This window comes from Neocloeon triangulifer, unplaced genomic scaffold (assembly GCF_031216515.1).
Source record: "Neocloeon triangulifer isolate White Clay Creek 2 clone unplaced genomic scaffold, ASM3121651v1 ptg000001l, whole genome shotgun sequence".
Taxonomy (NCBI): domain Eukaryota; kingdom Metazoa; phylum Arthropoda; class Insecta; order Ephemeroptera; family Baetidae; genus Neocloeon; species Neocloeon triangulifer.
In genome coordinates, this window is record NW_026775544.1 from 10,431,080 (window position 1) to 10,449,681 (window position 18,602).

Genomic DNA, 18,602 nt, shown 5'->3' on the forward strand with positions numbered 1-18,602 from the left:
TCTAAAAAAAACTAGGACGCGACACGAAACGCTTGCAAATTTGTGTGAAAGATCCCCAACCGCGCGCTCTTGCATTATTTCATTAGCAAGAGGAAGTTGCAACAACAGGGGCGTTTGGCGCATGCAAAATGTGTAGGGCAAATCTCATCCTGCCTCTCTAACACGCACGCAGCCGTTTTGTTTATTTATGCGAGAATAAATTAATGTGCCCCTTTTATAGCGGCGTAATTGACTTTCTTCATTGTCACGCGTAATGAGGCTTTATGCCAAATTATATTTCGCGATTGTATTCTTCTGCGGCTGCGATATCGAGTTTCTCTCTCGGTACATGCTTTTAGCTTCTGTATTAAAATTTTTTAATGCGAATTTCACTTGCGGGACGAGAATGCAGCGCTCTCTGTCAAATCGAGTGCGGAATTCTTCCGAGCAAAAAGAATGTACACTTGTTGCTGACCATGAGTGCTTTTTAATGGCAAATTACACGCATGCTCTGCTTTTTGCCGCTGCTTTCTTTTCTTTCATCTCCGCGCCGAGAATCGAAAGCAGCTCATGATCGATTTGCGTCAAAATGCGTCACGATGAGAGGGAACTTGATTTTATTTTGAGCCGCGTGAGATTGACATCGGCATCCTCGTGGCGCTCAAAATCATATTTCCACGTTAGTATGAAAAGTAAAGAGGGAACATTAATTTGTCAACGTTTCTCATGAGCATGCACACGACGTGAATTTGTTCCACGCAGTGCGCTTGAATTCACCCTCAAGCGCGCACTTCAGCTTTGTTAACTTTATGCGAATGGTAGCATCAATTATAGTTAAACTAATTTTTAGCATTGAAAAAGCATAATATTAATACAATATTACATTTTTTTTAGGTGACAAATTGAATTTTTTTTTTTTGCAATTTATATATGGGGTAAATACTTTTACTGTGATAAAAAATTATGTATTTTAATTTCAATCTCAAATGAGTACTCTAATGAATTCTAGTCTGATAAAAATGAAATGCACTCAAAAATTTGGAGTTGAAAATTTAAAAAAAGGGGGAACTTTTTCATTGGATACCAAAATCAAGTGTACGCCCTTTGGTCAAGTGAGATGATGTCCCATTTTATAAATTGAGCGGTTCCATCGCAGAGTGTAACTGAAAAAAAAACTTGTGAGAAATAAATAAGACGCGGTGGCCTGCAAAGAGAGATATCCATCTCTGCAATCATGTTCGTTTTTCAAGTGCAGATTTTTCTGCGAGCGTCTCAAATAACAAATTATCGAAGCTTTTTCTCAATAAATCATGCACGGCATGCCCACGCTTTGCAACCAATAATTTATTTCATTATTTCATGTGATAATTCAAAAAGAAGTTGTGTCTGTATATGTATATTTAGTTTGCTTTTTTTCTGTTCTTCTCGGGGATTATCAATCCCTGCAAGGAAAGAAAGAAGCATATTTTTATTATTTATGTTAGATAATGACAGAGCTCCTCTCTATCCCCGGCGAGCTTCTTCGTCTCATTTTCCGTTCTATGAGGCGTGATAAATGATGATGTCGTTAATGGCCTTTTAAATCCTATTCCCGCCGCTCGGCTCCAAAACAATAATCAACATTAACATGCGACCTGCAGCGTCGGTCGGATGCTGCCGAGAATATATTTAATCGCACCAAGCCCTTTCGCCTATTTTCTCTGTCTCGCGTTTGCTTTTTATCATCGGCTGCTATCACACCAAGTGCTGGGAATTAATGAAACAAACGGACCCTCCGGAGCCACCAGTGAATAAATTATTCAGACCTGTTTCAAGAAGCTTTGGAAATTAAAACAGAATGCATTATTTTCTCTGTTCTTTTGCCGTTTTTATTTGCGATGGTTCTCTGTCTCTCTGATTTATTTTTCTTGTGCACAATGTTAATATAAATAATTTATATTCTATTAACAAGACTATTGTATTAAAAAATTCATTAATTATACTAATTTCTAGTGTATAATAATATGAGAAACCTGAGAAACTATAAAATAAAATAGAAAGAAATACACATTTTAAGTAAAATATTTTTGTTTTATTTTTATGTAATATTATTTATTTTATTTTAAATTTATTTTATTTATTGAAGAAATTTGATATTTAAATATATTTTAATTATTTATATAATATTTATATTCTTTAATTCAGGGCAATAATTTAATTTTTGAGAAACTTCTGTCTTTTTAAAAATTATAAATTTAAAATAAAATTTAGTTGTAAAAAATTTAAATATTTTGATTGATCCAATTTTAACTTAATTAATGTCGCAATAAAAACTCGTACTAGAGAGGCACTATTGTCTGGCTTTTTTATTAGATACATTAAAAAATAAGCTTCAGATTAATAGGTATTGCAACTGTAATTAAAATTAATATCATAATTCATTCTGCTTTTTTCTATCCCCTTTTAAATCTAGACCTCGGCATATATATTTTAATAAATTGAAGTTGATCGAAACGCAATTACGGATCTCGTTCCAGTCAATCACCAGCGTGTCACTCGGCGGTTTCACATGCAAAATAAATTTAGCGGCTCAATGAGCTCCGCATGTCGCGTGTAAACTAATTAAACGAACAAGAACATAAAGCATTGAGACGCATTCACTCCTAGTTTATGCAGGCAACTTTCTGCCACTTTTAATTACGCGATCTCATTATTTGATCCGACGAGAGAGACAATTATTCCAGAGCTCTCTCCGAAGAAGGCTAGTTCGCGTTCTTTATGAACATTCGATTTAATTACGCCGATATTTATTTGCACTTGGAGAACGGCGCATTCCGGCTGCAGCTTCGCGTGTGCCTTTATTTATTTTTATAACTTATTATTTTTAATGTCTCACTCGCAACAGGATGCATATCTCCGCTCTCCGCGTGATAATGTGGGCAAGGTTGCAAAAGGTCTAGAAATATAATACCGCGGGGACATTTCACACACTCGCGCACAGTCGACACCTACATCTGTGCGGAAAATCTGTTGCAAATTCGCTCGGCTTAGGAAGTAATTTGACCTTAATGTGTGAATATGTTAGGTACTTTTAAAAAGCAATTCAAAACTCATCTGGCGCCTCATTGCCCAACAATTTTTGTGTGTGCATTGAACTCATAAATTATCGCCAAACAGCACTTTTTGCGTGACCCTATTTTAATTTATGCCGGCCGTAAGTGGCAATTAGTCAACTAAAATTAATTTTGACCGCAGAGACGATTAGCTTCTCTCACGAAATCAATTCTCTCGTGCTTTTAAGGTTTGATCACCGTCTCAAATTACCAAAATGATTATTCTAACGGCTCTATATAACGATTGATTTTAATTGCTATAATGATTCTGTCCGTGGTATTGAATGTGCAGCCAGAATTAACATAAATGAATAAATATGAGAGCGGACCTCGGCCGAGATGATTTAATTTAATTTTGTCCAACAGCTGTGTCAGGAATGTTTAATGTTTCCTGCCTATGAAACTAAGAATTTATATCAAATATTATTTTGAATATATTTTTCCTGTTAAAAATTCCCTTTAAAATTAATTCTAATTGAAGGATTGACACGATTGAAGTCTTGGCTATATTAAATTCGTGCAACAATTTCAAAAGAGAATTGTTATGGAAAATTCTAGACTTTTTTTTATAAATTAAAACAGCCTATGCCTATAGGCATTTTTTTCTAAAATTGATATGAATAAATAAATGGTGGAAAAAAGCATTGATGTTTTGATTATGTAAACAAATCAGACTCTAAAATTTAATCTTTCCTGCAAGAAGTTTTGACAATTTTAATAATTATCCTATTCAGTCGCACATAATTATTGGAGAGAGAAAAAAATGACTTCTAATTCCAGTTGCTTCTGCTTACAACAGTTTTATAATCTGAGCTAATGGAGGTGAAACCAAACGATATTTTTAAACCGGCATTGTGTTTGGCAAAAAGAATTTTCGAGTTGTTGTTGTTGACGTCGTGCGTAAAGGTGTTTATAAATTCCGATGGAAAATCGCTCGCCTTTCTGCCGCGCGCCATTCAGCAATAAACACACTCTTATCTACGCTCGGCTGCCCACCAAACAGAAAAGAGCCAATCACTCTGCGGAGAAAGAGCTAATTAATCACCGGCTTTGGAAGTTAATAGAGAAATTATTTGATTTAGAAAGCATTTGGAGACGTCAGAGAAAGAGGGGCGTGTGCATATTTCGCGCTGGCGGCCCGTTTCGGCGCAGGTGGAATGTTGCTGGACGGCCACACACACTTCTTTTTTGCGTAATCTGCCGCCGTCAGGGAATATTAATAAAAAAAAATATGGATCCATTTATTGACATGGGAGCCGCAATCGATAATTAATGATATCGCGTTTCAAAACTGATTCGGGGAAAGATTTCTCTGCGTTGTTTTTCTTTTTTTTTATTATTAGTGAGAGGAATTCTTATCTCTCGCTCCGAATGGTGGCTTAATTGTTTCGATGACTGGCCAGAAATTAATTTTCAATTTCGCCACAGATAAATCATCAGATTCCTTGTCTAGGCGAATAAATTTACCACTCAATTTCAGCAGAACAAAACAAACTTCGAGTTTTCCGACCAGATGCTCTTAATGGACAACAAAGAAAAGAGGTAAAAAAAAACTGCAACTCTAATTAAACAACAATGGTTAGAGCGTGGGGCCGCTGACCATCAGGTCTCTTGAGAGACAAAGGTTGCTTCCAACTGCAGATGCATATCCGCGTTTCATTCTAAAGTTGGTACCACAAGAGCAGCCAGAGACTCGGACATGCTTGGCAACCCTTGCATGGCTGGTATCGCATCATCATCGAAGCCACCAGATAACGAGAGAACCTTTGTTCTCGGCTCAATAATGAATTAAAGCGATGAAAGGCCGCAACACTGCCAAGCAGCAGCGATTGCCTGGTTGGTATGCAACCTGCTCGACACTAGAAGTGTAAAAATAAATAATGTGTTAAAACGGGGATAAATACAACCAAACTTGCTCTGAACAGATTCAAATAATAATTTAAATTTCTGATTCTCTTTCAGGAGTTGTATGTAAGGAATTTTTCAATTAAAAATAAAAAATGGCTCAGCCCAAGAAAAAAAAGTAGCATATTATATCATCTTAATATTATTTTTGAAAACGTTTTGATTCATCTTCAATTTATAGGTTTGATTTCTTTGGGATTATTTCCAGAAACATAATCCTCTCTACAAGGCCCTGTTGAGAGACTAAGACCCTCTTCCTTTTTGCAGCGCAGGACTTTATTTAAAAATAAATGTCATCAGCCGGGAATTATTAATCGGAGCAGCTCTCAGCTGGAAAGGTATTTATCCCACGCATGAGTGCATAATGCGCAATTCAAAACATTTGGAATCGGCCAAATGAAGATTTATGCGCGAGTCACGCTGCGCCGATGTTACAAATATTTATGTGCACCAAATGCAGAATATTATTAAAGCCTTATTTGATGTTGCGGCACACGGGGATAAATAATTTTCATCGGCCGCTCATTTTTCTTCTGCCAGAATAATGTATATTTTATCGCTGGCCGGTGCGCGCATTAACTGAAAAGTAAAGCCGGAGGTTTTCCAGAATTTTACCTGCCTCATTGCACTTCAGGCATTAAAATCACCATACATAAATTTACATCTTCCGCGAGAGAGAATTCCGACCAATTAGGGTTTACGAGCATTAAATAATATACGGGTTTATAATTATCTCTCGCCTTGGCGGAAATTTCTGGATTTCCAGAGAATATTTTGAACAAAAACAGAGAGTTACGTCAGAGGAAAATGTTAAGAGGAAAATTCCGACGAGGAATGTAATATTGGAATAATGAATTGGCTGCGAGAGAGCTAATTTGATTAATGGTCCAAGTGCAAGAATCAATCACTCGCCTAGGCCGCCGCTTTCACAGACAATGTTTTTTTTTACACGGCAGCCCACCGACAAAAAAGTAAAAGGGCTCAAAAGTTCAGAGCGCTGTGGGTGATGCATTTGCTTAATGACCAGCGGCTCTACTTCTATCAAAAGCTGCGCTGCATTGTGAATGAAATTCTGCTCTGCCTTTGGCACTTTTTCTCTCTCCAATTACGCAATTATCGTGGAATGTGCTGCCGGCGCTGCTCGCTTGCAATAATAATCTCACTACTTTTATTATATAATATTACATTATTCTCTTTTTTTATCTATTCTCGCGCCGATGTCTGTCGATTAGTCAGACACTTTTAATACAGTCATTTGTGACGCGAACACAAAAAGCGCAATTTGGAGCACGGCGTGACCTTGTTCTGGCTTGGGAGACAAACTTTCCTAGTTTGCAATTTTGCACCAATTAATTGTAATACAACCGAGTCAATCAAATTTATAAATCCGGCTATTTTATATAAAAATAAATTATCACGCAGGTGTCTTTTGTGCAGAAGTTTTTATGAATTCCCTTTTGGCAGAATGTTTTTTCTCTTTAATTCGTTTGCCAAGGTTTTAAGTCGGATGCTGAAAGGCTGCAGATTTATCGCTCTCTTTTTTGTGCCTCAGACATTGTCCAGGTTTTTAAGTAACTATTCACTATCACCATTGCGCCAGTTAATTTAAATCACTATCGCCCAATCTGAGGCAAGTGAGCATTGTGCAATTAAAAGTATCGCCGGCCGTGACTACATTATTCTTTCTTAATCGGCATTTATTTGCCTTTTAAGTGTGGGTATCAATTAAATTAATGGCAACGCTTAATTGATAACTCTATCAATTTTTCTATAGAAGGGACACTTTATTGCGTCACACTCGTTGTGAGGTTATTAGCTTATTTCCATTTACATTTTAATCTACGTCCTCTCTAATTGATTTTGCGCAACGTCTGTGACCACAGTGGTGTGCAAAAATTTAAAAGAATATTTAATTTAACTTTAAATTAGAATTATTCTAGAGAATTTTTCCTTTTTATCATTAAATACAGATTAAACTTGAATTATATAAGATTAAATCAAGCTTTTTTAAACTAACATATGAATTTATGCAAAGAAAAATTGTTTCTTCACAATTCATAAAAAAATTTTGCTCTTTGAGCTGCAGTCTTATTTTGTGAGTAATTGCCTGCATTGTCAGTTGAAGCGATCAGCAACACCTCTAAAGAGAACTGAGAACATCAGGGTCCAATAACTCTTGAGCACACACGCACCGAGGATAAAATCACTTGCCACCACTTGGAGATAAAACTAATTTACAACCAGACGGCGTATTAAATTCGCAGACAGGTGCAGTAAGACAAATGTCTTAATCCATTGTTTAAAATTCAAATTATTTGGTAAAAAAAAAATCGTAAAATATATTTAACTTTCAGATTTTTATTTATTATTCAAATTCACCGAACCTCTGCGCATAATAAACTTTCACTCCCTACACACGCGCTGTTTTCCTTCTCGTCTCGTGCAACCGGCGTCGTTTTTTGCCCTGATTTTTTCCAATTGAAATTGATACAAAGAAAGACGTACTGAAAAAAAATCGCTTTCGCGCCACACGCCTTCCTGGTGCTCAATTCGCAGTCTGCTACTTTTTCTATCTTCTTATAATCGCTTCGCTTCCGTCTTGCTGGTCCGTTTTTCATGAATTCTGCACGTAGACACAACAAGTGAGCCATGAAAAGCCATCCAAACATAGTGGCGAGTCATTTGCACTTCACGCAAAGATGCAACGGGTTTTTGTGCTTGAATTTCAATTAACACTTTATTCTCAAAGCCGAGTTCTTGATTTTAAAAATGATCATTTTTTACTCTTATTCTGATTCTTTTTTATCTTCTTCTGCTTAACTTTGACCAAAACCAGAACTAGAGGCGTGTTTTTTTGTGTGCAAGGGATAAAACAGATTGTTTTATGTTAAAGTAAATTTAATTAAAAAAGCTTTTTTATTCATTATTAAAATTAGATATCAAATAAATATCTAATAATTTATTTTATTTAAACTACAGAAAAATAATTTTTTTAAGTATGTTCAATATTTCTATAAATAAAATGATGAAATTTTAATGGCATTATCTGTCGGCTGAATTGCAAAATTTAGGTTTTTGTGAAAGTTTTAGACTCAATTAAAATACGTAAAACAGTTTTGTAATATTGATTTTGCCAGCAATATTGCATTCAAATCCGGTGGCTACAAAACAAACAATGAATGCCATTTCTCAAACTGTCAGTCCCTCCTGGAATGACAAACCTGTCCATTTATTTTCAGATTAAATCTGTCCGCACAATCAAAAATTCCAAAGCTGTGTTTAAATATAAGTCAAAATTGATCGAGTTTTGCAAGAAACGCGCCTACAGGCAGCGTTGCATAACTTCTTTCTCTCTCTTGACGTGTGTCTCACATGGTAGATCTTTCGATTCCTCCCGTGGAACAAAAGAGCCTTTCACAAACGATCGATGCCCAATCACCTGTTTTGTTTTCGCCGCTGTCCATTTTTCAAAGTGATTTTTATATACATATTTGGTCTCTCTCGCGAAAGGAAGTCACGTCAGCAGATTTATAAACGCTCGCGTCGTTTGACATCCCATTAAAGCTGACAAAGATCTTGTTTCCAACTTGAAAATAATTGCCAGTCCACCGATGGAGAGAAAATAAAATTCGCCTCCGACTTCCATTCGCAGAAATGCGCACGCAATTTGCTTCAGATGTGCGCGAGATAAGCAGTGCAATAAAAACAACAGAGTTTTCCCGCAGCCAGTTTCTTTTATTTGCCTCTGCAGATTATTTTACTATTGCACATTATCACATGTACCGGTGTGTGTAATAAAGATTGTGCATATATTCGCGTGATTGCTTGTGGCAGACAAGGTCAGATGCACCGTTTACTTGCGGTCTGACCTCTCATTATCTGCTCACACGCAGCACCACGTGGGCTCCCCAGCATCCATTCCGCACCTGGCACTCTTTGCTGATTGCATTTCTTGATATTATATAATATCAAGTAAAATTGTATTTATCAAATTTGAAATTGAAACGCAATTAATCAATGAATATAAGAATAAAAATAGTATAGTCATGACAACCTTCAAATGGGCATATAGAATGCTAATAATTTAGAATTTTAAAAACAAGAACAATCTTATTTCATATAATCTTATGTCTATGACAATTCTTCATATAATTATATAAATCTCCATTCAGAAAATGGTGTATGCCCTTTAATCTTCAGGTTTAGTTATTTAGATGGTAAATACAAATGACAATAATATAATCTAGAAATAACAAAAAATAATAAGTTACGATTTGCATCAATAAATTGACGATAAAAATAAAACAATATAATACACTGCCACACTGATAAATGATAATCTCGTGAATTTTCCTGATGGAGTTAAAAAAGAGTTGCTGTTTTTTTTTGTTGTAAAAATAAAAAATGAATTAAAATAACTCATCTTAAAACCACTTAATGTATTAATCCGCTGTTTAAACTGACAGGTCGTCTAAATTAACTTTCGTTTTTTGGAGCCCACAGCTAATTGATTTGCTCGGTTTTTGCCCGCCGCAAACAAGATAAATTGCAGCGGCTTGATTTTAAACGTATAGATAAAAATCATGCACTTGTCATTCGCAATGAAACTGCCTGAAATCCAAAATTGACTGGCTGAATCATGCGCGCTCATTAAAATAAAAGCAGCAGCGACGTGTGTAATTCGACTCTCTTTATAGGGGCAGGACCAGACGGCAAAAAATCGCTTTGGGTAGGTCGTTGCTCTGCACCAGAAACCTGCCGCCGAAATTTCGGCGTCAATTTTCTCGTCTTCTGCGAGAGACGCGAAAAAAGTGTAATTTCCCCTGCTTTTTAATTTGCCGCGCCTTGCTTTTTAATATTAATTACACAAGTTCTCGCGGCCGATTAAAAATGTACTAAAAGAGAAGTGAGTGAGACACCTCTTTGGTTTTAATGCATGCTAAACACGGTTTATTGTGTGTAATTAATGGGTCGGATTGGCCAATTTAATCATCCGGCGTGCGCACTTCAAGGCCTGCTCAATTTTGTTTTCGGCCCCTTGAGGGGGTCTATGACCCACCTGATTTTTCTGCAATTGAGGTAGATTAGTTACAACCCACATTGCGCACGCAGAATGGGTCAATAAATTCAACCGTGTCGCTTTTTTTTCTGCTGCACCGAGAGAGACAACTGCGATTTTGTCCGTTGGGCGCCGCGATATAACGGATAAATTATTGCTGCGGCCAAATCAGGTACACAAGAAATGAATCGGTCGTAAATGTCCACTCGGCCAGCGAATTCACGCTTTTTCGTCCGAGCCGGTGTAAAAAATTTTAAATTATATATAAGCATCCCTGAGAGGGATAAAATTTGAATGTTTATCGCCTTGTTGCGTGCAACTGTCCTCAACCGAACTTAAATTAAAACGACCGGTTCAAAATTGACGGAGACAAAATAAGTTGTGGAGCAATATTTTAATTTCATTTTTTGCACTTTGCAGCTTCAGCGTTAAGGCGTCAAATGAAAATTAATGCAAGTGTCGGGACTTGTTTGCCAGAGATCTATCTTGCTATTTGTGAGTAATGGCGAGACCTTTCATACTTGTGCCGTCGTAATTAAGCGCACTATTTCTTCTGGCCACAACTAAAACGCAGCGTGCAAATGGAATGGATTTGAATAAATGGGGTTTCCTTGCTCTGACCTCGATTAGCAAACCACACAATCAACTCTCAATTGAATTGCGAGAAAATATAAAATAATTGAGCTTGAATGATAGTGAAAATCAATCAGCCCCAACACTTGAAAAGTCTTTAAAATATTCATATTTATGTGAAATTTGTATTAATCTGCTGTTAATTAATTAACATTTTTTACATCATAGAAAATCGTAAATTTTTTTAAATTACATAAAGATATGTAGTCTAAATTAATATTGAATTAAAGCATAAAAAAAAAAAATTTCCTAATATTTGTATCTAAACCTAAACACATCCATTTTTACAGACACTAATTTTATTTTATTATATGAGGTAAAAATAAACGTGCACGATTTAACGCCATAAATTAGCCATTTGGCATTTGAAATTTATTATTCGAACCTTACTTTGGCAAATTAAATGAAAGGTTTTAAAATCATGAGGTAATTACAATTGCCAAGTGCACCGGATTTTTTTCAGCCTTTCGAAATTCGCAACCCTCGCGCTAGGAGCTGCGCCAGACAGTATAAGTGCTTATTTAAGTTTCCTTCGTCTGAAGGTTGCTGCGAACAAGAATGCGCGCGAAATAATTGGCGCGATCGAATTTTTTGTAAAGGCACGCGGTGGCGATTTTATTGCACATTAAATGCATGTTGCGAATGTACTTATGTAGGACAACAATAATCATGCAGCGCGCGTGTCATTAAAAGGGGTTTATTATGTGAGTGGCAGAAAGGAAAATATATAAAAAAAGAAACTGTCAGAGCAATAAAAAGGAACACTCTAATTGCATTGAGAAGACAAGTAGTGGCGCTTTTCGCGAGTCCCTCCGGCAATTTTTATTCAGATAAGGCGACGGCGTTTAATAATCATCCGTCGAGACACACCTCCGATAATGAGCAACGACAAGTGCGGCAATTATTCAAACTTGAGCAGTTTTGCAACGGAGGTGTGGAAATTTTCCTTCTCTCGGGTCCAGCAGCGGCCGCACAACGACCGGACCGACCGTGTAATTTGCTGACCAGCGGGCCCACTTGAAAGAGAGTTGAAAAAAAAATTAAGAGATCTCCTCTGCAGTCAGGATAATTTCATCTCAAGTATATTATATGCTCGCAATCGATAAATCGGAGCAGATTTTTTTTCATCTCGTTTACATAACTGCTGTTAAAATCTGGGCTTTCCTGCCTCGCGATTTACATGTCGTTCAATTTTCGAGACGTGAAACATGTTGATGAGAGGGGTTTTAGATAACTTTTTGTAGATTTCTATAAAGAAAACTTTTTTCAATAAATCCTTTTCATATTATAGTAAGAAATAAAAATTTTTCACCACTATTCAAGCAACTAAATTTTGCCCTCAAATACAAATTGTTGATGTTATTATAATGTATTGAAAGCTAGAGCAATTAATTCCTTAGTATGGAGGCTACATTTTATAATAGTTTCTTTGAAAGTATTTTAGGTCAGATGACAAAAATTTTGCTGCATGGCCTGCATGAGCGCATTAAGGTGTGCAAGCAATATAATCACTCAATTTTAATGTGAAATCTACATAAGAGACATAAGTGGTAATTTTGAACTTCAGTTTGATTTGATTATAATATTAAAGTTCAACTTTACACACATTTTGCCACCATCATATTTTTAATGTTTTTATTAAAAATAGCTAAATAGCAATAATTTTGTACATCTGTTTACATACGAAACATTTAACAATTACATAGATTAATTAAATTTGTAAAGAGCATTTCACAGAATTTCTGATGTATAGATTTTTACTAGTCTAATGTAAATAAGCTAAGCGAGTAGAAAAAAAATTTAAATTTAAATAAATGTAAAATAGTATTTAATAAATTGCAAATAAAATGATAGATAAGTTTAACTAATAAATAATATGGAAAAAACTTTCAAATTTAATATTAATAATAAAACAAATATAAGATTCAAATAATTTTAATTTACATTGAGATTAAATTGTTGATTGAATTTGACTTTGCAACTTGCATTTTTATTTTTATAATTTAAACGTAAAATTAATTAATAAATGCTTAACTTAAGAGGGGAAAACTGTTGATATGTGCAGTATAAATAATATTCTTTTCAAATCGATTTCATTTTGAGTTGCTCTACCTGCACAATATATATAAAAAGTTGAGATTTTTTCCATTAGAATTTAATTAAAAATAAAATGATACAATAATACGAATAATACACTTTGGCTCAAAGTCAACTGAATGTCTGTTTTCTAATTTATTTGTTCAAACCAGATGCAAACCTTTTTGTCGCACATTATGGAACTTAACTGCCTGATTTTATTTTCTTATGCAGGAATGCAATAAACCAAAAAAACTTCTTAACATAATTCAACGTCCTGGTACATATAATAACACACAAGATTTTGTGGTCAGCCTGGCTTGTAAATCAGCCCTAATTACCCGCCGCTTATCCGTCAAACAAATCTCGGGCAGACCCTCCTGAATCAAAGAAAAAACGCAGATTCCTTTGCCGCGGTCGCACAGCAGCTCGACAAGATAACGATCTCAAAATCTTTCCCATACGTAATCTAAATAGCAGAGTGCAAGCGGGGAGGCTCCTCTCGATATATAATAATAAAAAATAACGCTGCAACTCAAAATCTCGCGGCTGCCGTATAATTATACACGGTGCTCGCTCGGCGGCCATAATTAATTAACACCGGTGAGTACGAATATGAAATATCATATCTAGCGCATTAAAAATTCACGCCCTTGCGAAGAGTAATTTATTACTAATATATCACTGTCGTCATGTGGCGGGGTGGTCGGTCGATTACTTCGATAAGCGCGCGAGTATAGAAATTTTGCCCGCGTTGTTGCCTCAGAAGAGGGAATAAATGTGTTTTATGTGTGTGGAGCGAGAGAGCCGCGCATAAAATATTCGAGCGATAGGATCAGGACCCAGCCTCTCCATCCACGCGGCCGCCACTTTCTCTCCACACAAAAAAATCAAACTGCGTTTGCATTTATTTATATGACACACGCGCCTCCTTCTACGGTCTAACCCTTTATTAATGGGCCTAACTCGCCTATTGGAAGAGGCCGATCCACTCCCAGCACCCGTCCACCAATGGCACCGACAATCAAATTGAAATTGCACACACTTGTAAAGCGAACTTTATTTGGTGGTGTATCTGAACAAGGAAGTTGGTGTGCGTTCTACTTATTCTAGAAAAGGTGCTGATTTGCATACAAAGGTCACCGAGGAAGGACCATTTAATTTGGATTGAAATTTATTATATGTCTGATATTTTACTGCTCAAAACAATTATTATAATTCTCTTGAAAATTTTGTGACTTTCAACGAGTAGGGCGAAATGGAGACAAAATCTTTAACAACGAACAATACAAATATTGTCGTTTGTGAATTATGAAACAAAAGATTCCATGTGATCATATTTAAAAATTGGAAATTCACAAATCATTTTAAACCCTCTTATTAATTTAATAAGCTAATATTATAAAATTGCAGCCAATTTTTAGATCAAATGGGTACTCCATGATATAACAATTTAAGCTATGGATCACTTCTCTAAAGACAAATAAAAAAAACCGTTTGTAAAGGCTAGCTGATGAGCGAAATCATGATCCGAGTTGAGTGTCTTGATTTTTAAGTTTGAAATGGAAAAATAAATATTTATATAGAAACACAATCTTTATCTGTTTTTAAAGAATAGGGATTTCCACTTGAAAGTTGAAATTTTGACATTTTAATTCATTTTCTGAGCATTGGTTTTCTCGCTCAGTCTCTGATTCGGTGAGTCCACATTAATTTTTTTTCTTTTTGAATTGTTTTTCGTCCTTTTTAATTCGAATAATTGATTAAATAATTTACTCGTGAGCAATTTAGATCCATAAAATCACATTTCTCAATAGAGAACTGTTGATTTTGTGTTAAATCTGCACAAAACCTCAAAAAACTTTCATTACAGATGTAAAATTTAATGAAATTGAAATTATACGTCAACTTTGAGCCTGTTTTACGAGTGTAATAAATCCTGGCATAGATTCTCGATCTGTGGATTTCTAAATAGCGCGTGTTAAATAGCATATGAATGTTTTCGAGTGAATTCATGTAGAACACCGTAGCGTATTATTGTCTCGTTTTTTTCTGGTAAAACAAGAGCAGAGATCGATTTAATCCTCTGTTGCTCAATTTTCCATGTTTCCACGCGGAGGTCGATGGAATGAATTCCATAACCTCATATTTCACCACCATCTCATTTTCCCATCAGCTGCATTCTTCTTTCGGCGTTTATTTCATATGTTATAAAATTGCCTGAAAGAGGAAAACAACGTTCTGGCTCTGACCTACCACAACACGATGCTGCAGCTAATGTCTACTAAATACATGACATAACCTACCGCAATCTCTCGGCCGTGTACTGCACGCCAATAATAATACACACAATAATAACGCCAGCCAGGAAAAGCTCTCCTCGAACATGCATGCAATTTGATATCTGATTAATAAACCGCCTCTTCTCGCGGCGTCGATTTTCTTTCTTTCTTCTCCAAGAGAGAGCAAAATACACACCGTGGCTTTTTCGCTGGCTCGCTCCCTGGCCGTGTGTCCAATGTAATTCCCTCTCGTATATGTACGCTTCGTTAAGAAGAAGTGTTGCACGGGTGTTTATGATAAGTGGCTTTGTCTTCGTTGGCCTGCAATTACAACTATCGGCCGTTAAAATCTCTCCAAAGCAGCTCATTACAACAGCAAAGTCTGTTTTTCTTCTAATATTCACATGCATGGTTTTACTTTTTGTGAATGCTAAAAATTATATTTTCTAATATCAGATTAGATTCAAATAATCACTCAACAGCAACACTCGCCAGGAAGATCAATAATTTTAAATATATTTGGTTATTATGTTTGTAAAAAGGTTGTAAACGTATTAAATTTATAAGTTAATAAAAAAAAAAAATTATTTAAAATACAAGCAAAAGATGCATTTCATTATAAACTATTTGTTATAAGCTCTAATTTTTACAATAAAATACATAAACAATTGAAAGTTAAAAATATTTTAATAAAGTGATATAAAATTTTAGTATTATTCAATAATGTTTTTTTTTTAATAAACATTATTTTTTGTGCTTAAATATAAAATAACAGGTATTCTAAATATTATTAAAAACAAGATATTCTCAATCTTCTTCATAATCTCAAATTACAAAACATTTCACGCCTTCTTACAAAAGACAAAATCAAACTTGAAAAAATCCCGTCATCAAATTAGAACAGACATAAATTAAGACGGTATTAACCTTATAGATCAACTTTTGCGGACGAATGCGAGCTCCATCGCCATAAAGTCTTTGGAATTCGAGTCGTATGCCTAATGTCACTGGGAATAAAATAAATTGCCAGTGATCTATCGATGGCAGGGCAAACGCAAACGTTGTCCAATGTGGCTTGTTTACAGCAGGGACAGAGGGAGTTTGAAGCTGATAACATTTTCACCGCATTGTGATGGAAAATAAGCGCGCAGTGTTGAGAGGTGAGGCTGCTGCTCTCTTGGCCCGCGTCCAACTCGCCGCGTTTCTCTCTCCATTACAGAGCCGCATATTTATTGGAATAATTCTCGACACAATGCGATTAGACAAAATTAAGTGGGAAAAATTAACATCGCGCACCACTCCCCGCGGTCTGCATGCGGGACTTTATTAAATGAAGTTAATTTCTCGATTTTGATAAACCGCCAGGCTGCAGTTAATTCAAAGGGACGTCAACAGGTTTATACCGAACGTGTGTGCATATAAATAATCGAGTTTTGCCGTTTTCACTCATTGCAGTTGTAAAGCTGCCGCACTGCGCAATTTCCTCTATATTTACAAAAAGAGAAGCCAAACGTTGTAAAATTATGGAAGTGAGGAAAATAAAAGCATCTATATAAATTGAGCAACAAATCAATCACTTCCTGATTGCAAATGCTAAAAATTACATTCTTCAAACCATAGGTGCAATTAAAATATCAAATTTTTTTGTTTATTTATGTCAGAATTTTTACTTCTCTTTTAAATCTTTAGTAATTAAATTCTCTTTATCTCTTTAAAATTTAGCCGGTAAGTCCTGTGAATAAAATCGAAGCTTTTTTGCATGTCAGATGAAGAAAACACAATTTTATTTTCAATCAATATTTAATTAAGGAAAAGCAAAGTATTAATTTTTAATAAGGCATTCATTTTAAACACACACATTATGCAATTTGCAGCTAAAATTCAAGCTCCTGGCCAAAATTAAGCTATCTCATTTATTTGCAACCAAATTTTTCAGTTATTATTCACTTAAGTAGCATTGATATGGTTTCATGGAAGAAGTAAAAACATATAACATACTAAGAATCGCTAAGAATGATAACAAAACAAATGCTTCCTGATTGCAAATTACACATAATAATAAAATTCTGTGATCACGAAATGATAGAAAGAAAAAACTTTACGATTCGTGATAATGCTTGTAAAAAGAGAACAATAATATGCATTATTTTCTTGCTTTTCCAAGGACAACCCATGTTTGTATTTTGTTGAGCAATAAAAATCTAAAAAATTTAATTGCACCAGCCAAATGAGTATGCTATATAGGACCGTACCATAAAATCATTTTAGCACAGCCTACGCAGCCTAATAAAAAAGTACTGCAACAATCGCAAGAGGGTGGATCGATAAACAAAAAAAAGCACATTAAATTTGCAATCTGTGCATTTTTTTCGCCGCTGCAGTCGCTGCACTTGCTTGAGATTATCTCTGTTGATTTTCCGGTTGAACCCATTGAAGGCCAAGCAAAAAAGCGAAGCAGCTGTGCGACTGCCTGCAGAGTGAGGCGCAATGCAATAAAGATTGTAGACGTCGTTTTGATGTGGTAAGGATGTAATTTCTGAGACGTGCGCATTCACACAAGCGAGAAGACGAACGTACTCATGACCATCAGAGCTTCTTTGCACCAACGTACTCCGTAAAAGGTTAGGACAATCAAAATAATTGCTGATGGCGTTACCTGACCTTCAGTGAGACGCGAAAATTGGCGTTACCAAAATAAACTTAACGAGTGGCACGTGTGTTGACTTTAATCGACAGATATGGGCGTGAAGAATCTGCAAAAATTATTCCAAGCGAACATCACCAAAAAATTTAATTACAATAACAAGATATATTTAGAAACATAACTGGCTTTTTAATTTTCAGGTTAAACCAGAAAATTGGTAGCAATTTGTAGGATTTTAAACGTGACTGTAAAAATTAAAATGAAATTCAACAAATTTTTAAAACTTGTATAAGTAAAGAACAGGTTTTTCTTGAATATAGATTTGATTATTAAAATTTGAATGAAAATAATAAATCTTAACATTGAAGCACATAAATCAGACGTTTACAACAAAAAATTGTTATCGTTGATTCTCAAAATAAGCACTGGCATGTATGCGTTATTTTGTCATAAAGGGGGTGTATTCATTTAACGAAAATTTATTTCGAGGCGTGCAAACTTTTTGCAGAGAAAGAATCGGCCGGTGTTATTGTTTGCCAGAATAAGCACAAGAGGCACAAGCAGCAGGTGGCGAATTCACTTAACAATATATCTATGGAGTATAAAATCGTGGCTCGTCTATCCTTGATCTAAAATTTGTAACAAAGCGGATGCTATGGCCGATTGTGTACAAATGCCGACGTGCACAACCGGACAGACACACAAAAGTTTTCTCAGAAATCCAATTCAATTAGTCAGCACGATCAAACAATGAAATAAATTAGCGTCTGCCAAGTTTATAATATTTGATTTTTACAGATTCCTCCGGAGGCTGACCTCATCGAAAAGCGGTGAGTAGATTTTCTTGTAATCTGAAAACGATTTTTCCGCTTTCGATAAAAAGGATTATTTATTATTTCCATACCTAAAAGGAGTCTTAAGCTTTTATGCGT

General features: G+C 35.4%; 1 protein-coding gene across 5 annotated transcripts in view; it reads left to right on the forward strand.

Moving 5' to 3' along the window:
• LOC132198398 (uncharacterized) overlaps positions 1 to 18,602 on the forward strand; it is a 117,769-nt gene that overhangs the window by 27,337 nt on the left and 71,830 nt on the right. For 4 of the 5 annotated variants that reach the window (XR_009441978.1, XM_059622423.1, XM_059622440.1 and 1 more), the window contains one exon: positions 18,469 to 18,500. Coding sequence is in view for 1 of the 5 variants with exons in the window: in XM_059622423.1 (XP_059478406.1) it covers positions 18,469 to 18,500 (32 nt within the window). In the remaining 4 variants the exon portion in view is untranslated. Of the gene's footprint in view, positions 1 to 17,483; positions 17,648 to 18,468; positions 18,501 to 18,602 lie in introns of those variants that run through there. The other variant, XM_059622450.1, reaches the window with a different exon arrangement.